Source organism: Gallus gallus, chromosome 14 (assembly GCF_016699485.2).
Source record: "Gallus gallus isolate bGalGal1 chromosome 14, bGalGal1.mat.broiler.GRCg7b, whole genome shotgun sequence".
Lineage (NCBI taxonomy): Eukaryota > Metazoa > Chordata > Aves > Galliformes > Phasianidae > Gallus > Gallus gallus.
In genome coordinates, this window is record NC_052545.1 from 4,735,224 (window position 1) to 4,761,036 (window position 25,813).

At 43.0% G+C, this 25,813-nt stretch overlaps 2 protein-coding genes across 8 annotated transcripts; both read right to left on the minus strand.

Annotated features, from left to right (window-relative positions):
* Positions 1-159: 159 nt before the first annotated feature.
* On the minus strand, positions 160-14,937 carry FLCN (folliculin). Of its 5 annotated transcripts, XM_040647542.2 has the most exons (13): positions 14,575-14,937; positions 11,489-11,565; positions 9,735-10,014; positions 8,792-8,938; positions 7,908-8,129; positions 7,267-7,427; positions 6,577-6,668; positions 5,636-5,826; positions 4,359-4,472; positions 3,878-4,001; positions 3,432-3,563; positions 2,375-2,480; positions 160-1,582 (listed from the first exon to the last, which is right to left on the minus strand). In XM_040647542.2, the coding sequence occupies exons 3-13, from the start codon at positions 9,981-9,983 to the stop codon at positions 1,381-1,383; spliced, it is 1,740 nt and encodes a 579-aa protein (XP_040503476.1). In that variant the 5' UTR covers positions 9,984-10,014; positions 11,489-11,565; positions 14,575-14,937; the 3' UTR covers positions 160-1,380. The 5 variants fall into 5 exon arrangements, with proteins under 5 accessions (XP_040503476.1, XP_040503472.1, XP_414807.2 ...); XM_040647538.2 differs by lacking the exons at positions 11,489-11,565; positions 14,575-14,937 and adding an exon at positions 10,850-10,989; XM_414807.8 differs by lacking the exons at positions 11,489-11,565; positions 14,575-14,937 and adding an exon at positions 10,715-10,747.
* On the minus strand, positions 14,432-25,633 carry COPS3 (COP9 signalosome subunit 3). Of its 3 annotated transcripts, none has more exons than NM_001006163.2 (12): positions 25,569-25,633; positions 22,864-22,993; positions 21,871-21,983; positions 21,710-21,759; positions 20,792-20,884; positions 19,878-20,057; positions 18,549-18,689; positions 17,582-17,755; positions 16,513-16,599; positions 16,210-16,323; positions 15,696-15,776; positions 14,432-15,441 (listed from the first exon to the last, which is right to left on the minus strand). In NM_001006163.2, the coding sequence occupies exons 1-12, from the start codon at positions 25,621-25,623 to the stop codon at positions 15,388-15,390; spliced, it is 1,272 nt and encodes a 423-aa protein (NP_001006163.1). In that variant the 5' UTR covers positions 25,624-25,633; the 3' UTR covers positions 14,432-15,387. The 3 variants fall into 3 exon arrangements, with proteins under 3 accessions (NP_001006163.1, XP_015149660.1, XP_015149661.1); XM_015294174.4 differs by having other exon boundaries at positions 15,105-15,441; positions 25,558-25,633; XM_015294175.4 differs by lacking the exons at positions 22,864-22,993; positions 25,569-25,633 and having other exon boundaries at positions 15,105-15,441; positions 20,792-20,952; positions 21,871-21,912.
* Positions 25,634-25,813: the final 180 nt, after the last annotated feature.

Consider the following 25,813-nt stretch of genomic DNA (forward strand, 5'->3'; position numbering starts at 1 on the left):
TTGCTCCACACATGTAACAAACACACAGAGTTAAGAGGCCTGCTAAATGCTCCACCTTAGGATCTAGGCTAAGATGCAGGAACTTGTGAATGAGCTGCAGCTTCCCCCAGCCCCAACACACACACACACACACTTAAATCAAGACAAAATGAGGCTTTGTCCATTTTACAAAAATAGCTCTTAATGAGATTTAATGTCTGTCTCCATTTTACAGATGTTCCAGACAAAAGCAACCTGCATATTTTATACAGAACAGACCTGGTAACAAGTTGGAACACCCGCTCTGAGCTCCATTCTTGCCTGAATGAGAGCAGGAGGTCAGCTGGGTAAAACCTGCCTGTAGCTCATTACAAACACCTGTGGTAATGTCAAGTTTTCCCAAGAATGATCCAGGACGAAAACGCCATGACTTCACAACAGGAACAGCCATTCCTTACAGAGCAGTTAAGGAATGGCTGTTTGGGTCATATAAAAACTGCACCAACGTCGTCGTGAACTATTAAGCATTCAAAATGGCTACTACAGAGTTATAGAAGAAGGGAGCACCTACAGGTTGGATCTGCTTAACTTAATTAGGTAGCTAGAAAACTATTTCTGAAGACAAAAGAACACACCAGAGACCTTACCCTGGAGAGGTAATCTTCATTATTTGGAGGTTTTGCAACACAGGCAAAACAAAGTATTGTGCCCTCTGGAGGGGCCACAGACTGCATTTTGAGACTCGTTGTATTACAATTCTCCCTCCCAGACAGGATTTCCAAAGCAAATGCTGAAACCGACTCAAGTCAAGACATAAATAAATAAAAGCGGAGTGACGTGACTCCAACAGGATACTCCTGGCTTTTGCTACAGCAGAAAATAGTCTCTTCTTAAATCTGAGTGGTTTTCAATAATTTACATGTGATCCATACCCTGTGACATCGCTTATTTTTGGTTCTTGGTCTCTCAGACATGTAGGAGCTGTACGTGAGATTCGGAGAGGTTAGCTACATCCATTCCCAGGAGTTCTGGATGCTGTCACAGGTCTCTGAGTCTCGCCAATGAAATCTAAAACTGATTAAGCACCATAATGCTTTAGGATGACAGCATGGGATTTTAATTACTTCACGCTGATTCTTTGAGTGTCGCTGTATTTTAGTCTTGAGCGTGCAGGTCTAGATTTAGAGTTTCAGGACAGACAGCAGCAGTGTTTATTAGCACTTATTAGTCCAGTCTCACAGCAATTAGAAAAGACTCAAGTGACTCTTCAAGTTAGTTTGAGGACCATGAGAACAGTGATGAGGTTTCACTATCCTCCTAATGCACGTGCTGCAGGCTCAGCAGTGGTAACGTGGGGTTCCCTGCAATTATCTGAAGGCAGCAAGTGAGGTTGGGCACCCTTTAGTTCCGAGACTCCGAGGATGTCGGGCTGCGAACTGTTGACATCAGGTGGGACTTGTATGTCTTGCTCAGGCCAGTCATCCAGAACTTCAGAAGCTTGACATTGTCCTCCTCTGCAGCTCCCAGAATGCTCAACAGTTTTTGGGTATCTTCCTTGGGTCTGCTGTCCACTTTGGTGAATTTAAAGAGGACCTTCACTTTACTGCAGGAAAGAGAAACTCCTGTCAGTATTACGGTTGGCCCGTATGCATCAAACAGGCAATGAGCACCAACTGTAACTTCTCTCAGCACCTACTGCAACTACACATTAATAAATGTCTCTAACAGTATTCCATGGAGACTATTCTCAAGCTTTAAACAAAGAAAGCAAAGCGGGGGAAGAAGGGCAGAAGAAAAAGGGAGATGAGTGAAGGGGAATCAGTCATTTTCAGTAGTAATACCTGTGATCCTGCTCTTTTTCATCCTTGTTAAAAGTAAAATAATTAGCTCTGACAACTGGGAATCTCCCTGGGAGGCACATCCAGTGCCCATATGGCCTTCAGATAATTTCTCAAAACCATATAACATTCTGTGAATTATTTCACATGACTGTTTGGTCTTCCTTTCTAACTACTTGCATCTTTCAAACGTGCTGCCCGGAGGCACAACCATGACATCTATTTGGCACATTATCTGCACTGGAATACAGGGTACATTGACAGGCTTATATGTTTGCATTCTTAATCCTCCTAATGTGTATAAGGCCAACAAGTATCGTCATGTAGACAACCTCCAGATGCAAGAACTGAAGCGTAAAGGTTAAGAACTGCTGAAAGCCAAAGAAGAGAGGATCAAGGTAGAATTCTGACACTCTCATCTCCCAGTAGTAAAGCTGACTGCTCTCAAGACTGAAGTAAAAGTTATCTGACTATGAGTTTGCCCTGTACTTTGGTGTAACCATTCCAGGATTCATACCAAAGCTATTTCTCTGACTGCAGCAGGAGCAGTTACTTACTTCATCCACTCCTCTTTCAGGCAAACAAGGCACTGATCCACAACGTCTACAGAAAGGTTCTGGTTGGTCAGAGCAGCTTCGATCTTGTTCAAGATTGTAGGACCAACTGCAAGATCAGAAAGAAGGGAAACGGTGAGAAAGAGGATATGCAATCTATAGGTGGTAACTGACAGTTTTACTAGTAATATCAAGGACTAACCCATTTATCCTATGGCCTAGGCCCGAGTACCTGCTGGAATTACAGATGAATACGTTTGATCCACCTCTTAGTCTGTTAAAGAGCACTGGTTTGCACTCATTTTTCACCAGTACTTTGACCTGGTGCATTAACACAGTTTCTTTGTATATGCAGAAAGCTAAAGTATTAATAACAGCACAGCCAGTTTCAGCACAGAACATTATCTCTGAACTAATCAAGCCAAATTCCTTCTCAAGCCAGGAAGAAATCTACCTGTTCTAGAAGGTGAAAGTATAGGCCTCCATGGCCTGCCTTCATCTCACATGCTTTGAAGAGGGTATAAAGATCATCCTACTAAAAAACCTTCCAGAAAATATGAGATGGGTGGACCTGACTAGAATCACATCTACTTACAAGTGCTCAAAGTCACTGAACAAAGCAGGTAAAGAAAGGTCTGCCACTTCTGGACCAGTCATATCAGTCTATCAAGTGGAATATGGGAGATGATGAGTAACATCACCATCCTTAGATGTTAAGCAGATTAAACTAGAGACAAAATAAACCCACAAGTACTTCAGGACAGAAAGTGTTTGCCATAGTTTTCAAAAGAGTTTCCCTACAATTGCTACTGAATCCATGTTACAGAATTTGTTTCCCATTTCTGAGAATTAATAAGCAAAACACTGATGTGCTAAACAGACCACAGTAGACCTAACCTAAACAGCTGTAAATTCTCAGCCCCTGTCCTATAGTGATCTGGCTTTCTGCTCAGACTTCCTTAAGGGCCAGCAGATGAACAGCATAAAAAAAATGGTTAAAGGTCAGGATTCTTATTTTATTCCCAGTGGTACAAATTTCTTCCGTGTCCAAAGCACCCACCTCGATCTGCTGCAACAGGACTGCCACTGGTGACAACAAACTCATACTTGTTGAGGGACTGCTCATCTTCAAGCAGAGTTGGGTAGAGAGTGGACCGGGTAGCAGCACGAACTTCCACAAGGACTGCAAACTCTAGAGCAACAAAAGCCCAAAACAGTATTATCTATAATGGCCCAGATTCTAAAAGACAGCTACATACTGTGCTCCAAAAAAACCACAGTTCTGTCAGCTTACGACACTTGGTCCAGTAGGAACCAGGACTGTCAGCTATGGTGACAGTCCTTTCAACAGCTGATCAGGAAGGGATATGGGAAAGAGAAGTGGTAAAGACTGTCATTCGTGCAGCATTTTTAGAGTATCTGATTATTCTTTATTGAAAATTATTATCTAGTGTCCTTTAACAGAAGATGATAGGGAAAGGAGAGGGTTCTCCAACCGGTTCTTACCAGATGACAGTATGTGGGATGGGATTTGGACGTGTGGGCTAAGCCCTAAGAAGTTACACCGATATGCTTCTTCGTACTGATCACTGTAGGGGATGATCCGCACACAACCAACAGGCAGCATGGTCTAAAGAAAGAAGGAAAACTTACTGAGAGGACCATTGGATATATATCAGCAAAGCACAGTCTTTTACCCAACTTTCAAGACCAGCCAAGACTTGGAGGACTGCTGACGTATATTCTGCTGATCAGAAGGGAGAGGGGGGATCAGAAATATCTCACTCAGCCTGAAAAAAGGACTAAGCAGTTGCTATCTATGGACAACCAAAAAAATCCAAAGGTTGGATTTTATCTCCCCTCAAAATCATGTAATTTAGAACACATTTTCCACAAGATTACATATTAGAGGCAGGATATTATGAAAGCTGGACTACTTAAACATACGTAAAAACAGCAGCCAGGAAACAAAGGAAAAAGTCTCTACCCGTAGCACATCAAAAGCAGACTGGACAAGATCCATGTCCCGAGCTTTCCAGATGACCTGGTTCCCCATCAGGACATGCCAAGCCAGCATGCGGAACGCCGATGCCCCAAGAACCTGAAATGAAACCATACTGCATTTGTTATGAAAGTCAGTGAAACGCCCAGGCTGCCCTGGTAAAAAACGTGTCAAATAGGAAACCATCTAGAACTGAACAGCAGGAATGAACATGAAAATTTAGCAAGCTGTGTGTACTGACAACAGTTCAAAACCCAGCATCAAGATTAAGTATTTCTCTGACAGGTGCTAAAGGTGTCAGACTCGTACAAAGTAATTTTCACCTCCTCTTACAGTTTCAAGAATAAACAGCAGCAAAGTAGCACCTTGCCAACGTGCCTAACCAATGATCTGAGTCAGTATTAAGCACCGTAAGAGAATAGTTCAATTTCTACATTCTTTCCAACCCTTCAGCTCTCTGGCAAGGTTACACAAATCAGCCTGCCTCCTGGCCAAGTCAGTGGGTTGGCAAGATGGATACAGGTCTGTTTGGAATGGGACTGAGTGACTTCTATTAAGTGATAACTTTCACCCATTTCTCTGATCTGTGTTATGTTCATAACAGTGATTCAGGCATGAAAGATGTAAAAATATTCTTAGATATGCCTCTAAAGGTGGCTAAAGCTTGCAATATGGGGTAGTTTAATAGCTTCTAGCATTCCAAATTAGGAGAAAGGAGAACAAGTGACAGATAAAGCAGACCAGAAACATAGGAGCTACTTGTCAAGAGGATCCAGGAAAACAAGCTGGTGTACAAGTAACTGTGGGTCTCATGCACAGAGCCTTCTCCCTCAGAGTAACTGGAAGCACTGGTGACAAGCTAAGTCCACACAGACTGAACCTTTTGTTCTGTTGCTCCCTTTTTCTTCCTGAAACACTTCTGCTGTAAGCAAACAATACTTAGCTTTGAACATGCTGCATAACCTCTGCATTTACTGACATTGCTTTTGGGAAGGACAGAAGTACAGAACTTGAGAGAAATCACATGATCCCATCCACATGACAGATGATCGGAAGAGGCTCAGGACAAGCAGAGCGTGACCTCAGAGACAGCCCAAACCTCAGAAATGCAGTTAACACTGTTACTAGCTATGTAGGCACTGCCTTGAACAGGAAACAAATGCAAACTGCAGGAAAAAAAACGTATCCTTTTCAAAATACAGTATCAGAAGAATGAGAAGTTATTAGCTTGTGAAGTCAAAGTCAATGTGTTCCTCTCTTACCTGTCTCATATGCCTGAGAGAGCGGAAGACAGACAACCTTCTGTGAGCTACGTTCCATCTGTTGCAATCCGGCATCAGAGATGTTTCAGGAGAGCATTTAGACAGCTCCTGCCCTTCTGCAACATCTGGCTGGGAAGAAGGCTTCTCTTCTTCCTCAGACCCATCCCAGCCTTCTGACTCTTCTCTGAGGTCTAGCAAACAAACAGACAAAAACAATCTGATTTCTCATTAAAACTGCTGCTATCTAGGACTGGGAATTGCATCAGAAGTGCCTACACAAACTACACATAACTGTTCTTGGCTGTATGTGGAGAGAAAGCATTTGGAATGCGGTAACTGAAAACACTCATGTCATAGCCTTAAAGTATAACCAAGTTTTGCATCTCAGATATAAAATAACCATTGGAAGATCAACAGGGAATGTTCAACTTTTATGGAACAAAACATCACATCCTCCAACCAGCTGTGCATCCTCTGTTCTTGCTTTAAGGGTCACTGCCACAGCTTTTAGGTAGGTTTTGCAGATTCTATTCTAAATGGAGTAATAAAATAATTATATATAAGAAGAATTTAAGATTTTAGAAATTTGGTAGGAAAAAAAGAGCAAGAAAACTCCATATTTTGACTGCAAATTCTTCTGGCTATAAAGATTAATTGGGAAAGCCAGGCCAGCCAGAGAACAATAATGACAATGATGCAATGTTCCTACATAAACAATAAACAACATAAGTGCATGCAGAGAGCCTACAATGCCAACGGCCTTGATTTCACATTCCTGGCAGTCACAGTCATATGGGAAAGCACATCAGCTACTGCAGGGCTACCATTAAGGTGAAGTCCAAGGGAGATGGTTGCACTTACTATGCTGGCAAAAGATTTTGGTGTTTTACCAGTCACAGCATTCTTAGAGGATCTTCCAGCTCTGGAAACTCTGACCTCACCTGCAAGTTTTTCCATCTGCACAAGGGTGTCTTCAGTTGGAGCTCCCTCCAGAAGTTTCTCTGTAAGTCGGCTGCCACAAGCTTTCAGAAGCCTGGAGACAGTGAAAAACAAGTGGAAGCAGCATTTATTAAGCCTGCTTGCTAAGTGACAAAATTTAGACAGAAATCTGGTGTAACAAAATATTCAACCATTAGCCAATATGTGTTTCTTATCGACACACCTACATGTTCCTTTATCCTAACTACCAGTGCATCTTACAGCTGCAGTTGCTCAGACACTGAAAGGCCTACCGTTTTGCAACTACCTTGTGCAATACACTTATCCCCCATCCGAGTCACATGCCAGCACTGCATCCCTCCCTGTGGCATCTTTCCAGGGAATTTGGATGAGCAAACACACCGAGGGGTGGGAGTGTCTTTTCTTGCATTTTTCCTTACTTTTCCTCGTACTTTAGTTTTTTCATCAATAGTCTCATAAGGAGCTTTACTTCACAGCAACAAGAACTGCTTTTGTCTTAAAGCCATCATGAGGCCTTCTGTGCTTAGCTTCTTCCAATTCAGAGACTACTTAGCAAAGTCCACCTTACTACATCAAGAGAAACAACCCAAACATTTCCACCCTTTCAAAAAAAAAAGGCAATGTTTTCTTTGTGAAGGAGTTCTAGAAGCTGGAATCACAAGTGGCCTTACCAAGCAAAGGAAGTGTGCAAACATGCCCACAGGTTCTCATCATTGGTCAGTGATGTTAAGGAGCGGGCTGCATTGCCGTTGCGCTGGTGCAGGAAGGGGGTGAACGCCGTGTTCATCCGCTGGGCACGCTGAGGGCACCCAAACTGCTCTGCTTCAAACACCTGCAGCACAGAAGGAGGACAGCTCAACGGCCTTATAAAATGCTGACAGAAAACTAAAATCACCAAAACGCTAAGGAACACCCACTCGTGAAAAGGGTGCATCAAACACAGTCGTTCAAATCCACTGTAAATAAGGAGGAAAGGAAAAAAACACCTCATTCTGAGATTGATTAACATTACCATTACATAACACATCCGCTCCCAGAACTTTGTCCTTCACTACTTTGGGTACTTAAATGCTAACAGAGCTATCGTGTGGCAGTTTGGAGTCTAAAAAACATCACAAATGGCTTAAAAGGACAAAGGTGGCCTGTCCCCTCTCTCCTGTACACCCAGATACACGCTGCCCTTTTATTCCTTGTGTCAACCTTAAAGACCAACCTGGTTACATTAAGCCAGAGCAGCTTTTGGATTAAGATGCAAAAAACTACCACAATGCTGTATTAACTGTGAGCGAAAAGGACTCACTCACTGACCCACCTTAAGTGCTTTGCCCTGAAGCTCATCGATGATGCCTCTGATTTTTCCCAACAAGAAAGGCCATGAGTTGATGAGGTAAATCCGGTCCATCATGATAGTGATGATGCTGTACCAGCGCTGGAAACCTCGGGCCAGGCTGTCTTTGATAAAGAAGGTGTGGCTGAACACAAAACCGTGCTGTTCATCTCCAAAAAATATAGGCCCTTCACGTCCTGGGCAGACCTGAATGGGAGGGACATACAGACCAAAGAAGCTCAGCTGGAAGAATAATGAACTGTTTGATAAAGCTTACTTGCTGCTATTTAACAGACATCTGATGAATAGAACAAGCTTTTTTTAAGGCTGCTATCCAAAACCTGTGGTCAAGCAGACCTCTACAAACATAATAAAGCCTTCAATTTAATTTTATTTTACAGATTTCGCTCAATTCAGATACAACACTGGAGAAATTGCTGATCCTGGCACACAAACACTAGCCTGTAAGGCTCTCCCCTCACTTATATGAGATGCAGAATGTTAGCAGTTTACGAAGACCAATTATTTCTCAATACAAAGCAACAGATACCAACATTTTTACACAATTTATCAGTTTATATTAAAAGCACACAAACAAGAAACAGCCAACAATAAATGCACAAGATTGAAAATAAGAGAACTTTTACATCTCAGAAGTCGAGGAAAGCATCCCCAGGGTTATCAAAGATCATCCTTAAAAACTCCCACCAATCCCAGAACAAACAGACTTCCACATCTTTCTTTCCACCTCCATTCCCTCCTTCTTCCAGCTTGTACAGTGCAGCTAAGATCAGCAAAGCAGCATGTTGGATTTGAAGCAGTGTGTAAGGCCCTAAACAGGATTCCTTCCTGTACTCCTAGAGAGTTACCTCACAACTCAGACTGCGAACGCAGGCCTGGCGCACAATGCTGAACAGCTGGGGATGGTTTGGGTGTTGGTGACTGACATACTTGATCGAAGTCTCCTTGTCATGGCTGACAAATCCAGGATGTCCTCCTGCAAGAGAGCGGCAACCCTGAAGACAGAAAAGCAAATCCAAGCATAAATGAACACGCAGATGTCTGAGGTTTCCAACTGCCTCTGCATCTTCCCTTCAAAATGTAGGGTAGCATTATTTACACAAACAAACATAAACTCAAGTATTCAGAACGCAAGCAATTTGAGTCAGGATCAGCATTTGAACTCAGATCCTCAAACTGCACTCTGTGCAATCTGAATTTGATTGTGAATTTGATGGTGATGGCTCTGCAAGCAGTACAAGTCAGTTAACAGCACCTATGAAGCCAACTGGCCAACAAAAGCACTGGCCATAACCTAAAGAAAAGTAAATAACAAGTAGCTCAGATCAAGTGCTAATAGTAGCCACACAAAGGAACAACTGAGAACATAGATTTCCTCTACCATCTTAATAGCTTTGAGGTTTTTTTTCCTGTTCCCTGTTTGACATTGCTGCTAAAGATTACTATTAATCAGTGTTAGAAACTGATTAACGGTCTAATGAAGCAGAAACCCTTGAAGGTTGAGGGAAGCATTTCTCAGACACATGAAAATCACACACTAAGGGCTTAAAAAGACCTCAACAAAGAATCTCACCAAAGTCTGCTTGCTTAATAACAGTTCCTTCAATTTCTGTTATGGGTCACTTCAGTTTATAAGGACTTTTTTAGTACTGTCAGTCATATGAAAGCATAGGAGTAGTTCAAGTGTGTTTTTCCTTCACCATAAACAAAGCAATTTGAATCAGAGAATCCAAGAGCTCTTTAGTCAAGCAAAGAAACACCGATGGTCTGTGTACAGGTATTCACACTTGCCTCGCACATATCTGACTTCTTTGGCCCTGGGCTGCTGGAGTCAGCACTGGCACCTTCAGCGGGGCTGTGCGAGCGGATCCTGCTGCTCATCTGGATGCCGCCTTCCTCCTCTTCCGCTTGCTCATTCTGCCCAGAGATATCCCCGCTGCTCGCACCTTGAGGAAGCGGTGAATGTAGAACCTCAGTGCAAAAGAGGGTGCGGGGACCATGGAGCTCACAAAAATGGCAGAGGGCAACGATAGCATTCATAGCGAGAGCTCAGCACATCCGTCGGGGTCTCCTGCAGATGAGTGAAAAAACACATAACATCAATACAAACTGGCAAAAGAACGGCTATTGGAACACCCCCTGGGCCTGCTGGGTGTGAATGCTGATTTATGTCCTTTCAAGAGCTGCTCAGCCAGAGTGTCCAGCACAATTCCACCCTGGGACGTGCTAATACCTCAGGCCTTGACAGGACAGGCCCAGAGCAAGACAATCACCCGGCACGTGGACACCTCAGACTACGCTGGGATGGGACTGGGCAGTACCGATGCTTCTGTGCTCAGCCATCCTTAAAGCCCTCCATGCAAGTGTGCCTTGGCCAAACTGATGGAACGGCAAAGGTGAGAAGGGACCTCAAAGCTCATCCAGCCCCACCCCTGCCGTGGGCCGCCTGCCCTCCCAGCTCATGCTGCTCAGGGCCCGGGGCACCCCCAGGGATGGGCACCCACCGCTCTGGGAGCGGTGCCAGCGCCTCACTGCGCTCTGAGTGAAGGATTTTCCCGCTCGTATCTAACCTAAACCTCTCCTCTTCCCCCTCCTCCTAACGCTAGAGGCCTACAGGCCCAGCCAGGCGCTGCGTGCCCACCCCCGGCCCCCAGGTTGCTTGCCGCACAGCCGGGCTCGGCCCCGCTCAGCGCCCAGTTCCCTCAGGCCCGGCCCAGCCCAGCCCAGCCCAGGCCCTGCTCGCCCCCTGCTCCGCTCCCCCGCCCGCTCACCGCGGCTCCGGGCTCCCCGCCCCGGCCCGTCCCGTGGCTGCGGGCAGCTGACACACGCTGACCGCCGGCCCGTACCATCCCACGGGGCCGCGGGGGGTGGGTGGAGAGCAGGGCAGGCAGGTCCCCGCTGCTCACCCGCCGTCAAGGAGCGGCGAAGAGCGGGATGAGGATAGAAAGAGATCGGGACGAGGAAGCAGCTGCCCGTCGGATGCAGACGAACCGCCCGCCGCCCGCTGAGGGCTCTCAGTGCCCTCCTCCCCCCCTACGGGAGCGGCAATGACTGCGGCCCGCAGCCGCCCTGTCACGGGGCTGGGCACAGTCACTGCTCGGAGAGCGGGGGGGGGGTGAGACGAGAAGCTCCCGAAGGCCCGCCTTCCTTCCCTCGCCGTGCCCCAAACTACCGTCGGGCACGATACAGCAGACGCTAACGTTCAACCTCCGGGGCCCGGTCCGGGCCGCCGCCTGTGCTCCCCGCCGGGCGCCGCGGGCAGAGCGGGGCTGTCCCCTTCCCCCCCAGCGCCCGCCAAGTGGTGCGGCCCGCGGCGCGGTCACGTGACCGTCAGCCACCGGGAAAGCGGCCGGGAAGGGCCGGGGCGGCCCGGCCGTGCGCCTGCGCAGTGCGCTCAGCCCCGCGCTGGGGCGCAGCGCCCTCATTCCGTCAATGTCTCCTTCTGAGAGCACAAAACTCGGGCAACTAGAGGACTAGCGTCCTTCTGCCGTTATCAGCAGCTACACAGGTAGCTCCAGATCCAAGGAAGGGAGCAGGCACCTCACCTGAGTTAAAAGTAACACCGTGCCACGATGTTGGTCCTCCGCTGAGCAGCTCCAGCGGCGCCGCGGGGGCTCAGGGTCTGGAAGAGGACAGAGCAGACCCTCAGCTTGGAATGTCGTGCTTTCCAGCCTCAAGATAAGCAACTGCTGGATTTCTCTGCCAGCCTTTTTACACTGAGGTTGATCTCTACTGCGTTTCAGACTCCAAGTCCTAAAGGCCTTTAGGCCTAAACATTACAACAAAGCACATCTTGTAACACTGCAGGGCAGTTAAACCCTGAGGAGCAGCAGCCACCAGTGCTGCTAACAACACAGCACACCTCTGGGCACCGGCAGCCACGTATGGACTGCAGACTTGACCTGCTGAAGAAGACAACGCTCAGCAGCTCAGATGGTGCTCGCAACACAAAGATCAGCTCTGAAGAAAAGCGCCCATGTGCTGCAAATGTCTGATCCGAAGTCCATCTGATCCAAAGTCCATCCAACCCCAGAGCCAGGGCTGGCCAAGGGCCCACAGCAGCACTTTCCAAGAAGACAGACTGCGGGCACAAAATGAAACTGCTAGTTCTACTCATTGAGAGCCCTGAGAAGCCACCAGAGCAGTTCCTGAGCACAGGCAGTGCTGGACATGGACACCTAGCAGCCTCCTGCTGCCAGCCACAACCACGTCCTGAGAACCAACAAGAACAAAAGACCCCCCCCCCCCCCTCCCAAGAAAAACCTAAAGAAAAATGCAAATACAGAAGCCCTACTATCTCATTCTTTCCGGCCAACCATTTAAGACAAACTAAGAATGGCTCGTTTGTTATCTTTATTTTCCAATAGTACATTTAAACAACTTCTCAGGACTAACCTCCTCAGCTGGTGTGGCCATGCAGAAAACATTTCCTAAGTTACACAGATCACCTATGACAACACACACAACGGGTTGCAGTTGTACAGTCAAGTAGAGGTGGGAAGTTGCCTAGGAGGAGGCAACCTGAGTTATGCAGAAGCACGTGGTGCGATGGCAGCACTACAGGTGTGTTAGCAAAGGTCAGTAACTAGGGCTCCTATGTGGCACAAAAATAGTAGGGGTGCTTGTACACAGATTCTAGCCTTTTTTCTTTAAAAAGGAACAAAAAACCTCCACATCATTTTATTACCAGCTAAGCGTGACTGAACCAGACCCCCCTCCTGTGGCTACGAACTGTAGTTGCAAGTCTAGGGCTCCCTTCAGAGCTCTACTTTCTCTCTTGGCAAATTATGATGCATGAAACTATGAGTTAAGATATCCAGCATGCACTCAGGATTTCGTGAGCACATCTTCTGGCCATGCACAATGGAGGAACTAGCCACAGGCCTTCTGAGTCTTAAGTTCAGAGAAGCACAGCACACAGTGTTCTTACGTTTGATCAAGAGTCCTTCCTTGCAATAAATACAAATTAAAACCAGAAAGCTCAAGTGTTCTCAAAGCGTCTCAGCTCACCATAGCCCATGCAATTAGTTCCAAGGCTTGAAGGAGCTTCTTCATTACAAATCTGACTTAATTTCAACAGTATCTCAAGACATGCAGATGCTAGACCTTAGGCATTTAATCAAACCATTACTTAAAAGCCCTTCCCCAAAGCACTTTTGGTGAATACTTCCTACAGGCAGGACCTGACTTCAAATTTTCCACCAGCAACTAAGGATGTGCCTCCTTAAAAAACTGATTAAGAAAAATAGTGTAATATATCATTTGAAAATACATAGATCTGTCTACCATCCCTTTTGATGTGCAGTATAGATTTATTTTATCTACGGTAGGAAAAGAAACAAAGGAAACACAGCTGCTATTCGCCAGGTGCGTCTATTAATCTGCTTGTAATTCCACAGATCTAAAGCCATTCACCAGCTCTCAGCAGAATGTCCATGCTTACTAATAGGAACCAGCAATACAAAGCTCAGCCACTGCAGAGAGAACATTTCTGGTTCTTCTCAGGCTTCACGAAAGCATTCTGCATACATTCTTCTCCTGGCAGATGAGCCTTTGGCCATGAAAGGTGAGCCATCACCATTTTTGTTTACGTGGCAGTTTGGGATTAGTCATTTGCAGTGTTCTACTGCACACAATTGTAAACATTTCCATACCCCAGCTTTGTGCCTGAGCCCAAAGCACGGCTCATCACGTATTTAACACTTCTACAGTACCAGAGCAAAAAGTTGCATAAGCATTTTCAGAACTGAAATCACTGCAGGATTAACTAGGGGAAAAAAAAAAAACCACATTAAAATCATAAATATATTTAATTACAGGACCAGTAAGGCGAGCTTAGGTGTAAAATTTGCCTTTAAATATGGAAGTCACTGATAGGAAGCACAAATTCTGAATGGTGAACAACTAACACTATGGACTTATGCTGTGTTCACTACTAAATTGCTATTTTATGCTTTTAAAAACTGCATTTGCCACCTAGAGAACAACCCTGAGCACAGTCGTCTTCTAGAAAGCATACCACTGCCACAGAGGCTCTGCTAGAATTAAGAGAGCAGTTTTAAATGAAAACCCCAACAGTTCTGTATCTGCACTGGAAGCACAAATGGGTTATTTTCAACCACGGGTGACCTCAATACAGACAAGTTTAACAGGGCAAGAGCCAGAAATGCTTAGCTCCCACTTTGACACCTGACAAAAGCTGGCAGGTTAGCAGCAGCAAGCAGCTCCTATTCAGATGTTTAAGCAGGAAGCAGTAGATGCTGAGCTTCACACATTCTGCCTTGATGACAAGTTTACGTATGCCTGATAGTAGGAGATTTGCACTGATGTGAAGCATCTCAAAGGTGTTTGAACAGTCAGAATCTTCAGATACATGAGAGCTACAGAAAAATAAAAATCCCATTGATTTAAGTGAAACCCTTAAAGAATCCAACAAAAATCTTTTTGTTTGAAATAGTGAATTAATAACTAGATGCCAGTTCGACAAGTTAGTTCCAAATAACATTGTTTTTTATGAGTTGTATAGAATTCCATCATGAAGAATCGTATTTAGAAACAAAGAAAGGATCTATAGCACGGCCTTCACTTAGAACTGATTTCCACCACAGAAAAACAGTAGCGTGTTGAATACCTTCATGCTGATTGTATAGGAACAAAAATTTAAACTTCTTTCAGTGTGAAGAACTTCATATCCAGCATCGTCCAGAACACCCAGGTCTTCCAATTATCCTTGTTTAGGCCTAGTAAATTTGATCCAAGAGCAAACATTATTAGGAAGTATTTTGTACCAGAAGTCTAAAATCATAAATAGCTCTCATGTATGTTTCCCTAAAGTAACTTCTACTTTTCAACAAAGTCACCTACCGAGGACTTGTTAATACCTTTCGAGAAGAACATGGTTCTTATTTCATCATTTGAGACAGCAGCCAACTACACTAAGTATATGCAAATTATGATGTAGAGAATTTTACTTAAGCTCCACCCCTCTCCCCCCACCATACATGGTATCTGCACTTTGAGCCAAATTTAAATACAAAATGAACCAGTAATTATCTTGTAAATGAACCAATGCTAGTTCGCATTCTTCCCTGAATAACACTTGTTTTTTTCCTGCAGAGGAGGAAAAAGGACTGCTACAGAAACACAGCAACATTCAAAACCTTTAAAACAAAAGGTAGATTATTTAATGCATTAACGATGTTAATCTGAAGATAAATAAATCCACAACAGACTTTTAAGTTTCTTTTGAGATTTCCTTTTTCTTTGCGGAGAATATTTCTGAAATTATACAGTACTGAGAGGGTGTTCTTTTATTTTCTCAATGTCCAGGTGAAAAGCAAAGCTCAGTTCTCTCTGCTCTCTTCATGGAACTCCTCAATGCCCTATTCCAGGCGTGATTCTCTTAAGCTTTTACTTGAAAGCGGAGTAGTGAGCAACATTAATTTCAGGAATAACTGGATGGTTTGGTCCCTGAGTCATCTTCTTGAGAGCCCATACTCTGCAAGATAAAGAGTTATTTCTTCAAAAACAGGTCTGAATAATTACCTTTGAGACAGACTTTCCTTTGAAGTTAACATGGATGGAAATGAAGTGGATATGAAACAACATGCACTTCCTTTTTATTTTAAAGCATGATGTTTATGCACGTTACACTAAGGTATAATTACTAGCACTATAAATACAAACATTCAGTACAACGTACTCATTCCACTCAATTTCTTGAATGTTATGACAAAATGTTAAATCAATTACCTTCTGCACAAACTGAGGGTTCACAGTGATCTCTTGATCCATGGCTTTCAGTCGTTCATCAAGCTCTATACATTTCAGCATCTTAAAAACAAAGGAACAACAGCAAAACATACCAAGCTGATTGCTTTGTCCAGCTTGTAAATGATCTTCAAGATACTTCATGGCTGTGCTATGGAGAACTAGTAACATTTGCCATCACAAAAATCCCATGTCAAAATGCTCTTTGCCCTCATCTCCCAAATGAAAGCATCACATCACTTTTTATTCCCTTATCAACATTAAGCGGTCGGTCTACTGAAATGTCTCAAGCTGTAGAGAAGATAAAGCAGGAAGGTCATAGCTAATTACTATCAAACTAAAACTTTTAAGTTCTGGTACTGTGAAATAGTAACAACTCACAGTTCTCCTTCCCTACGTGTAAGTTACCTACACTGACTTCTCCCAGCAGCTGATTACAAACTGAGGTTATTCAGTAGCAATTCCAGAAGCATTAAAAAAAATCTTGAAGATTTACCTCCTGATCAATGTTATGAAGCATAGCTGGATTGTTATACTTCTCAGGATTATCATGGAAACAGACCATACCATCCTTCTGATTAATACTTGCAAAGATTTCACCATCTTCTATCTGAAATGAGAGTTTAAAATAAAGTATCACCAAGAACAGAATTTCAGGTATCTACAACTCCTTGCCGGATTTCATTCAACATGAAACAGAACCATTCCTCAGCCAATCAAACACACACTGCCAAACAAGACAGTCTTTCACTGGATCAATACTTAAATTTGGACAGTTTAGTCAAGTTGCAAATCTTACCATGTGGAGGACGTACTTTTCTGCTTCTTGGGGCCCCGACAACTGCACTCGACTTGCCATGTCTTGTAATGACAATGTTAAAAATGTCTGAAATTTAGAAAACACCAAGCCACTGAAATTATACACTAAGAACTTATCCTGCCAATCCTTCACGGCCTAACAACACAGTCTTATTTTTGAAGTTGGATGGGATGAAACAAGCAGAACACATAGCTGTTACTTAGAAAAGCACCAGGAGAGCAGAGTCAGTTCTTACTCCAAAGGCTCTGTAATACTGTGCATGAATGCAGGCCAAACTCATGGAGTCGTTACTTCATTTCTGCAATCTCTTTCTGTCCCTTAGGAGTTGTGATCATGTCCAACCTCTCACCCCATATTCAAACCTAAATAAGGCAACTGTCTACCCCTTGAATTTCTGTCAAGAATTGCATATATTGCACTACATGCAAAGTTACTTCTACTGCAGCAACTATTGTTTGAGCTTAAGAAGAGAGCTTTCCCCGATCTCTTTTAAAGTTTAATCATATCTTCAGCTAAGGACCAGATCATTACATTACTTCTGCGTTTTCTTTTACCTGACACTTCCAAAATCCATGTTATTCACTCATTCTCATCTAATGAAGTAATCTATAAAGTTCATGTTTCCTATTTTTGAACAAAGATGGAGATTATGGGTTATTAGCATTCACGACTTTTGTGATTACGTATTAAGTGACCGTAGGCTAAGCTCTCTCATTCACAGTAGCAAAACCATTGACTTAGATCAGTGTATTGCCACAGATACGAAGGTTTGGAAGCTTCTGTGCAAAAAAGGAAGCAGGTAGGCAGATATATACCTGGATACCACCATCCATGGCAGTACCCAATCCCCTCTGATAGACACTTATTGAACTACCTTTTCACTAATGCTCAAGTAACTAATTGAACTGGTTTTCTACATAAAGCATCTTAAAGCATAATGGTATTTCAGACACATGAATCTGTTTTAGCCATTTCACTATGACACGATTACATTCTCATTTTGCACTTATTTGAATACATTCCAACCTACACATCTTACACATCTTACCTTGGTTAGCCTCTGAATATTCTTTTTGTAGAGAGATGACAAGCATTGCTTAACCAGCCCCATATTGTTATCCCTTGTGAATGTTTCACTGTGTTTGTTCACCAGATTTCGAAGCTCCGAGGGTTTATTGGTAGAATAAACTTGCGCTAATTCATGGTAAGCATTGCTAAGGGGCTGCAATTGGAAAAATGAGAACTTTTCTTAAAGAACATGGAGCTCAACCAGCCTTACAAATTCAAGTCACTACTTCAACATAAGAAGCCATGCAGGCAAAAGGAAATTAAAGTAGCTCAAGTGCCTCTCAAAATATAGATGATGCCCATGCAGGTCTGTAGGGAAACAACAGATCCTTGTCCAGTCAATCCGTACTAAAGTAATGTAAGACATAATAAGCACTGTTCAAGGACTGGCATATGACAGTCTTAGCTATTAAAAAAAAAAGCAGAAAGGGAGCTGTTGGTTGACTATCAGATGAAGAAAGCTGAGTCTAAAGTTCAGTAGCATAGCATTCACAGTTCATTCATAATATTTGTTCTAATCTCTAAGACACTGTCGGCCCTGATCCCATTGTCCATGCTGTGATTCAACACAGAATCATATATTCATACTGAATTGCATATTGAATGCCAAGTGAAACTTGTCCACCTATCTTTGAGTTCTACAGTAAAAGGTTATCAAAGGATGTGCAATATCAGTGAAGAGAATATTGGTTATTACAGAGTCCTATTCACCTCAAAAGACTTTCTTTTTTTAAAATAAAAAAGTATAAAGATCTTTATTTCCAATATGAATACCATTTGTAATAGATGCAAAAATTGCCAGATAATCTTTAGCCGCAGTAGACTAGAAAAACAAGAATGTGCAACATTAAACAGCATCATCAAATGAGGGTAGAAAAATGCTTGCAATACAGTTTTTATTATCCATATGCATTGTTCTATGATTTAGCTGCTTTTGCAAGACTTACCTTAATGAACCTACCAACTATCTGGGAAGTATATTTTGGTAGCTGTTGAACTTTGCCAAGTAGTATCAAAGAAACTAGAATATACTTTTTATATGATTCCAACATAATATGACTAACTGCCATGGCTGGAGTAGTTATTGCCTAAGCAAGAGAAAAAGAATGAAACAAGTTTAATATTCACATTAGTAAAATGCAGTAGCTCCATTAACAACATCTCAGTTTAAAACTGTGTGCACAAAGGATGCAGTGACATATTAGATTCACTTTTGAGAGTTACAGCTTAACTTGTATCAAAAGTAATTATCTAAAAACATCCTAAAAGTACAGTAAGTTCTATATGAACTACTTAAAACATCATATATTACAGTAGAGCCTAACTTAAAAAAACCCTGTTAAGATCAAAGCAAAATTTCTTTTTTTGATATGTATCTGAAGTTGTACTGTAAATCACCAGTGGCCATTTTTTTTTACAAGGAATGATAATATGGTTCCTGTGAAAGTTGAATTTGCACACATCCTTAGAAAGATTTCACACAGATATCATGCAACCTCTTATTTAACCGTGATGGAAGAGGCTTACAGAACAGCAAGAAGGGATTTTAGTTCACTCCAATACTGCTACTCAACAGCTCACCCTTGCTTACACAAAAATGCTACACCATTTCATTCTGCACATTTGACAAAGTTTTTCTTTACTGGGTTTTCTGAATTCTGTCATTTTCTCTTCTTTCATAGAAGTAAAGCAGATATTATTATAATAGGCATAAAGCGTAACTTCCATCAAAAAATTAGCAAAGGTCAGAAGCAAAGCCACTGTGCTCTTTGAAAATACACAGTTCTGAACACCTGCCTGTTTCTATGTGAGCAGCAATAAGTGGGCACTTGAAAATATTTATAGTGAGATAAATTTAACATCAACCTTTGAGTTGCATAGCTTTATGGTGCATTAGTTGCTTGGCTGTGACTTTCTAAGAAGATAACACTTCTAAATTCAGTTTGTTACTTCACTCTGTACACCAAGAGTATCATTTAGTCTATACTCTTTAGGATACAGCTGATAAATGAAAATTAACCCCAATCAGTTTTTACACAGTTATAGTACACACATACAAAAGCTAAACCAACATGAATGATGAACAGAAGCACAGATCTATTAATAGAATTGCTTCCTAAAGGTTAAGGATGAAAATAATCAGACTGCTACTTTAGCTTTCTATTCTGCCCTTCGTGGCAATTCAAAGATGACTCATTATCTCAGTGGCATTACATGTGCCACTTTCGCTTTTCAATTCACCACAATTCAGACTGATCAGTTTTAATTAAAGTTACCTGTTCATAGAAGTAGAGTGCTCTTTCAAAGTTCTTTAGCCCAGTGTATATCATCCCACCATAGTAGTAATAACATAAAAAGTGCTTTGCATCATATGCCCCATTTTCTTTACAAATATCCATCATGTCCACATCTAGATATGGGAGGGCAGGTTTAAAGCATTTTGCTAACAAACAGAGCTACAAGAAAACAAATCAAGCTTTTAATAAATTAGCTACTTCAAATAACCACGAAGATGACATTGAAATACAGTTCATTTAGTAGTATTTAATATGCCTCACTCTTCTGAGAGTTAAAAAGCAGTGTATGTCACAGTAGAGGCATAACACATATTATATATTGCATTGCGGTATATGAAAAAACACAAAAACCAAACAGATTGGGAACTTTTGTAAATTATTTGATTCTGAAAGAAATTAGACTAACCGACAAAGCAGCCTGAGACTTCAGGCCTTCCAAACTACTGTGCTGGCAGCATTAAATATTGCACTAAACATTCTCGTCCAACTCTAGGTCCCAGGAGCCAAGAATGAGACAGAAGTGCAAATCCAGGCCAAAGACAAGGAGACAAGCATGCCTTTTGTCAAACTTGAGCAAACAGTATTTGGCCAGTACACTTACACTGTCTAAGAGAAGCTGTGCATGACTTCCAGCCCAGAGAGAAGGACTTTCAGAAGTCATGAACAAAACTAAAGACCTGGGGACATGTGCTGAACATTTAAAAGGAAGAGAAGGGAGTTTTATTTCAGCATACCATATTACTGACTACTGGAAAAGTAGAAAAAAACAAAATCACAAAACCCAAAGCCACAATTAAAAGATTTCTTTACACTGCAATATGTGAATGTGCATTTCTCAAACAGCTATAGGTACTTTACAAGCTTTCACTCTCAGAATAAAGTGTTCCCCTTACCTGGCAGAGATCTGCATGTATTGAGGTCAGCTGGTTTGTGTTCATCTGCATCTTGTCTATGGCTTGTCTGAGAATGCTAATTCCTCGCAGGGGCTGTCAGAAATTACATCTCTTTCAGATAATTTCTCATAGATGGCAGCACATTGGATCTTATGTTGACACTTACAAATGAAAAATAACACTAATTGACAGGTTCCGTTAAGTAATAATTAACTTGTGGTTCCCTTTTTGTAGGATATTGCAATCACTCCAAAAATAAAATGAGCCTATGGTATATAACTTCTCCTGATAAACTAAACAAAGTCACCAATTCTGCTCCACAAAGACATTTCACCAAGAAAACAGTACACTGTACTGAGTAAACCTTTTCTTGACCCCATGATTCCATCTAAATTCCTAGCAAATAAAGGCAAGGCTCCTGCTTCACTTCACTTAGTCCAGATTTGATCTCTTATTTCAAGGTAGATATAAGTTACTTTTCCAGGGCATTTTCAATATCTTCTCCCTAAAAACAACGTCCCCTACATTTTAAGGCATTTCATTAAGAACACTGCGTAAGACTGGTGAGAGTAACACTGAAATATATCTCTGATTCATTGGCTCTGTTAGTTTTTGCAGCTCCCCCCTGCTCACATGCAGACAACATATGAATAACATAGCTGGTAACACCCGATTTCCTGGTTTGTGTGTGAGAGCATGTTTTCAGCTAACTTCTCCCCAAATTTTAACTTAGATTTTCCTTAAAGAAGTTTTAAAATCTTTTAGGTTCATTACTGCTCAGTAGACTTAACATACATAAGGAGCCACACAAAAATACTTTGCATGAAGTGAGCAGTAAATCTTTATGAAGCAAGTAATGTCCCCCTTAAGAGCCTGGCTTCGTAGGTTCCGTATTTGTACTAGATGATACTTGCTCACCTGTTTTCTCTCCACAAGGGCATTTGTTAACTGGTGGCACAGGCCAGCAACTAAACAGAGAAAACAAACAAACAAACAAACAAAAGAATTCAGTAAAAAAAAGAAAAATCAATAATACCAAACTATATCAATATATTTGATATATTGCTGAATTAACTTACAAGTGTCTGTTGCATATCTAATGTGTTCCCCATTACAAGTACTGATGAAGAGCTGCACCTGTGAGAATAATGTTTCGAAGTCGGGGATGCTGGGCATAGAAAACTTCACAAACCTAACACAAGATAAAAAAAAAAGTTTAGCACATAACATTTAGAGATTAATTAAAGAAAAAAAAGTTTTATCTTCATCAGTCTCTGCAAATACAGGTAGCTGCTTGCAAGAAGTGCCAAAGTAACCATGACAGATGGCATATCATTTCCCCAGGAGCTGCACAGCACTTGGAAACACACTATCAGCGCAAAGTCCTGCTACGAACCTGGTGAAAAACTAGTTTGGAACTAACTATGGCCAACAAAGATCACCTTATCTGTTACAATTACAATCACAATAAATAGCTAACAGTGAAGTTTTTATACTAAACCACATAACTTCTCCAGACACCTGCTTGAATGAGTCATGGATTTCTCAACTATTAAATGATTAGACTTGTATGCCTTGCTAAGAGCTCCTCCTCTTCACTTTCAGTTTCTCTCCATCCCTGCTGGTTCCTCGGCACCCTACAAGCCATAGAGTTCCACAGTGCTTCTCCTATGAGTTGTGATTAAGCTATCTGAGTGCACTGAGAACTCTGCACATGGCTTCATGCTTAAGTTTGGTTCACTCATGTCCTGCCAATTAAAAGTTCTATACTATTTTGCTGAAGGTAAAAACACTCATACAGGAATAAACAGAGAAACAGATACAGCCTTAAGGAAAACAAACCTCCAACATCACCATTTGGCAGTAACGATATTTTACAGGCTCCAGATTTTTTTTTTGTCTGCTGAGAGCATAAATTTGATTTAACATTTCTTCTAATAAAAGATATATCACCAAAGGAAACTAAGCACTATTCTACAACAGACTGAAGATACATATGTCTGGTTGGCAAATCTGCATGTAGCTTGAAGTTTTGATGCTAGAATGCATAATTAAAAGAAAGTCACACTTACAAGACAGCAAGTACTCCTAATGAGTGTTCCTGCACATCCAGGGCACCAAGCACTGTATCCAGATGGGAGAGGTTTTTTGCTAGCAGTTCTCCGCTTTTATTGATCAGCTCACAAAGCTGGGTCATTTGCCCTGAAATAAAAAGCATCCTTGTCAGACTCCAGTTAGAAAGCACACACGCATTCCCATGCTTCATTACAACTATGTATACATTCCCTAGACTTAAAATAAACAAATAAATAAATCAAGAAAAAGTAGTATCACCAGGCAATTCACTGCTCTGCAGTACGTTAGGAACCAGCCCTCAAAAAATAAGGTGACAGATAAGCTTCTGACCCTTGGGACAGTAAAGGAAACCCACAGAACACGAGCAGCAGCATCAGCCCACCTCATTATAGAGGGCTTCAGGACCTCATAGTAACACCAAGCTCTGCTTGAGCCAAGCCTCCAAGACTCTGGCAAGTTTACTACGATGCCAAATTGTCTCTATTATGAATAGAATTTACCTACACTTGTGCCTTCTAGTTGTTAAAATGGAAAACATATCTACCAAGAACAGTACCCTCCCCTTTCCACAATAATAATACAACATCTCAGTACCAAGGCTTGCTCCTTAGCATTTCTCAAGTGCCTTATTCACTTTTCTGGTCTGCTCATTATTAATTTCAAAAACCCTGCAACTAAACACCTCCAATAACAGGATTTTTAAGATCTGTTCTTAACTTTACTTCATATAATTATTACTACAACATTGTTCTATTCATTGTGAACTATAAACACAACATGAAACGTGACCATTTTGAATTAGGAAGGTGTGGTAAGCCCTTACAAATAAAGCAGGGACTTCCCTCTTCATTATAACAAACTGCTTTCAAAACCCTTTTTTTTCCCCTCCTTCAAAACTACTGAAATTAAAACTACATCTTTCTGAAGCAGAGGATTGTTTCAGTGTTCAATCCTTGTTGATTAGAGGAAAAAAAGCACAAGTCCTTTCACCCTTACAGAAGTCTTCATGAAGTGAAGAATAGTGCTCCCATTCATGGAGATTAACACCATTCTCAAATTTCCTGGCCTTTCCCTTTGAAACAAAGAGGAAACCTGGAGAGCCTTACCAACGAAATGTTAACACTGAAGTAAAAAGAGGGACCAAAAGGTCCATACGTGGGACCACAGACCAGGATCCCCACACAGCCACCCTCATAAAATCTCTGTCCATCCAGATTTAAAACTCCCAAGATAAGCACGGAAAGAAACAGGGCCTGTAAAATCATATTTGGTAATGGTATTCGAGCACTGCAAAAAGTTAGTTCTGATGTCCTCCCCAACAGACAAATCCTCCCGTTCTATAGCCATCACCTAGCATCCTCCCCCTCATAAAAAACAAACAAACAAGAACCAAAACCACAAAGGAAAAAAAAAAAAAAAACAACAAACCCCAAACATGCTAAACATTAACAGCATACAAGTGGAAGACCCACACAAGGCCTCACTACATGTCCATCTATGTCATCCCCCCATGCAGTTTAGCACTGACAGCCAGGGAACACAAGTACACGTGCTTCTCCCACTGCAGTCTGTGGTGCCTGCACTTACTCCTCACAGACAGTACCTATCTGGCTAGTCTCCAGTGGGAGAACTTCCATGAAGGCAGCCAGTTTCCCCCTAGAATAGTGTTCACCTTCAGAACAACATAAGAATTCCCCAGCTAAACTTAATCATACAAAAAAGCTTCTGTAGTCTGCTAAGTACGTGCATCTTGCATAGGTACAAGCTGTCTCCAGCATCTGTTATCCTCAGTAAAAATACTACAAATTTAGTAAATTAAACCAAAGCATGACAGAATCTGCACCCCACCCAAAAGTAACTGCCAGAGATAAAGCCTGAGGGTCACAGAGAAAAGCATGAACTTCTGATCACTTACAGAGTGCAAACATCCACAGAATTGTAGGGACTGGGAGGAACCTCTGGGGACCCCACACTTCAACCCCCCTGTCCAGGTGGGGTCTGAATATCTACAGGAAACTCCACCACCTCTCTGGGCAGCCTGTTCCAGTGCTCTGCCACCCTCACAGTAAAGAAGTTCTTAGGGAACATCCTCACAGAAAGTTGAAGGAGTACAAAACACCATACCCGCACGCGGCGTAATGAAAAGTTTGACAATAAAACTGAAACAGTTTACGTAGAGATATTAAAATGCTTTCTGGGCATTGTGTAACAACTCTGAGGCAGCCCCAGGCCTCTACCCTTTTCTCTCGAGGTACGGCAGATATCCCAGCAGCACTGACAGACCCTCAGAGCCCCAGATCGGAAAGGCAGAACTCTCACTCACAGGAGCCAGCACTTCTGAAACGTATTAATGCCCCCCTCCCCCCCCACCTCAGTCTCTGCACCACTTCCGCGAAGCCCCCCCATTTCCCAGCCCCCTCTCCTTCCCGAGGCTCACGCTCCATCCCAGCAGCTCCTCGTGGGCCTGAAGCCTTCCCGGGACCCCTCGACGGTGAATGAAGGCCTCACCGGAGCCACAAGGAGAGCTCCCGGCACGCTCAGAGAGACAGAGCTCCACACCACAGGGCCCAACCACCACCCGAGAAAAAGCCACGAGAGATCCAGGCCCCAGCCCGCTCCCCACAGACGCACGGGGCCCGGCGGGCTGCACCAGCCGCCGCTCCCCGCTCAGCCCCGCCCGTGGTTCGCACCCGACGGTCACCTTGGGCCGAGAGCTGCCGGACGCTGTTAACGAACTGCTCCAGCGCCGACGCCATCTTGGCGGCTGGCGGCGCGGCCGCGCGCGCTACGGGAGGGGCGGGGCGGGCGGCTGTGAGGGGGGAGGGAGGGAAGGGGCGGCGCGGGCCGGGAGCGGCGGAGGGAAGCGGGAAGGAGGCTCCACCACGGGCGCCGCCGCCACCAGCCAATCAGCGGCCTCTGCGGGAGTCGCGCGACGACCGCCGCCGT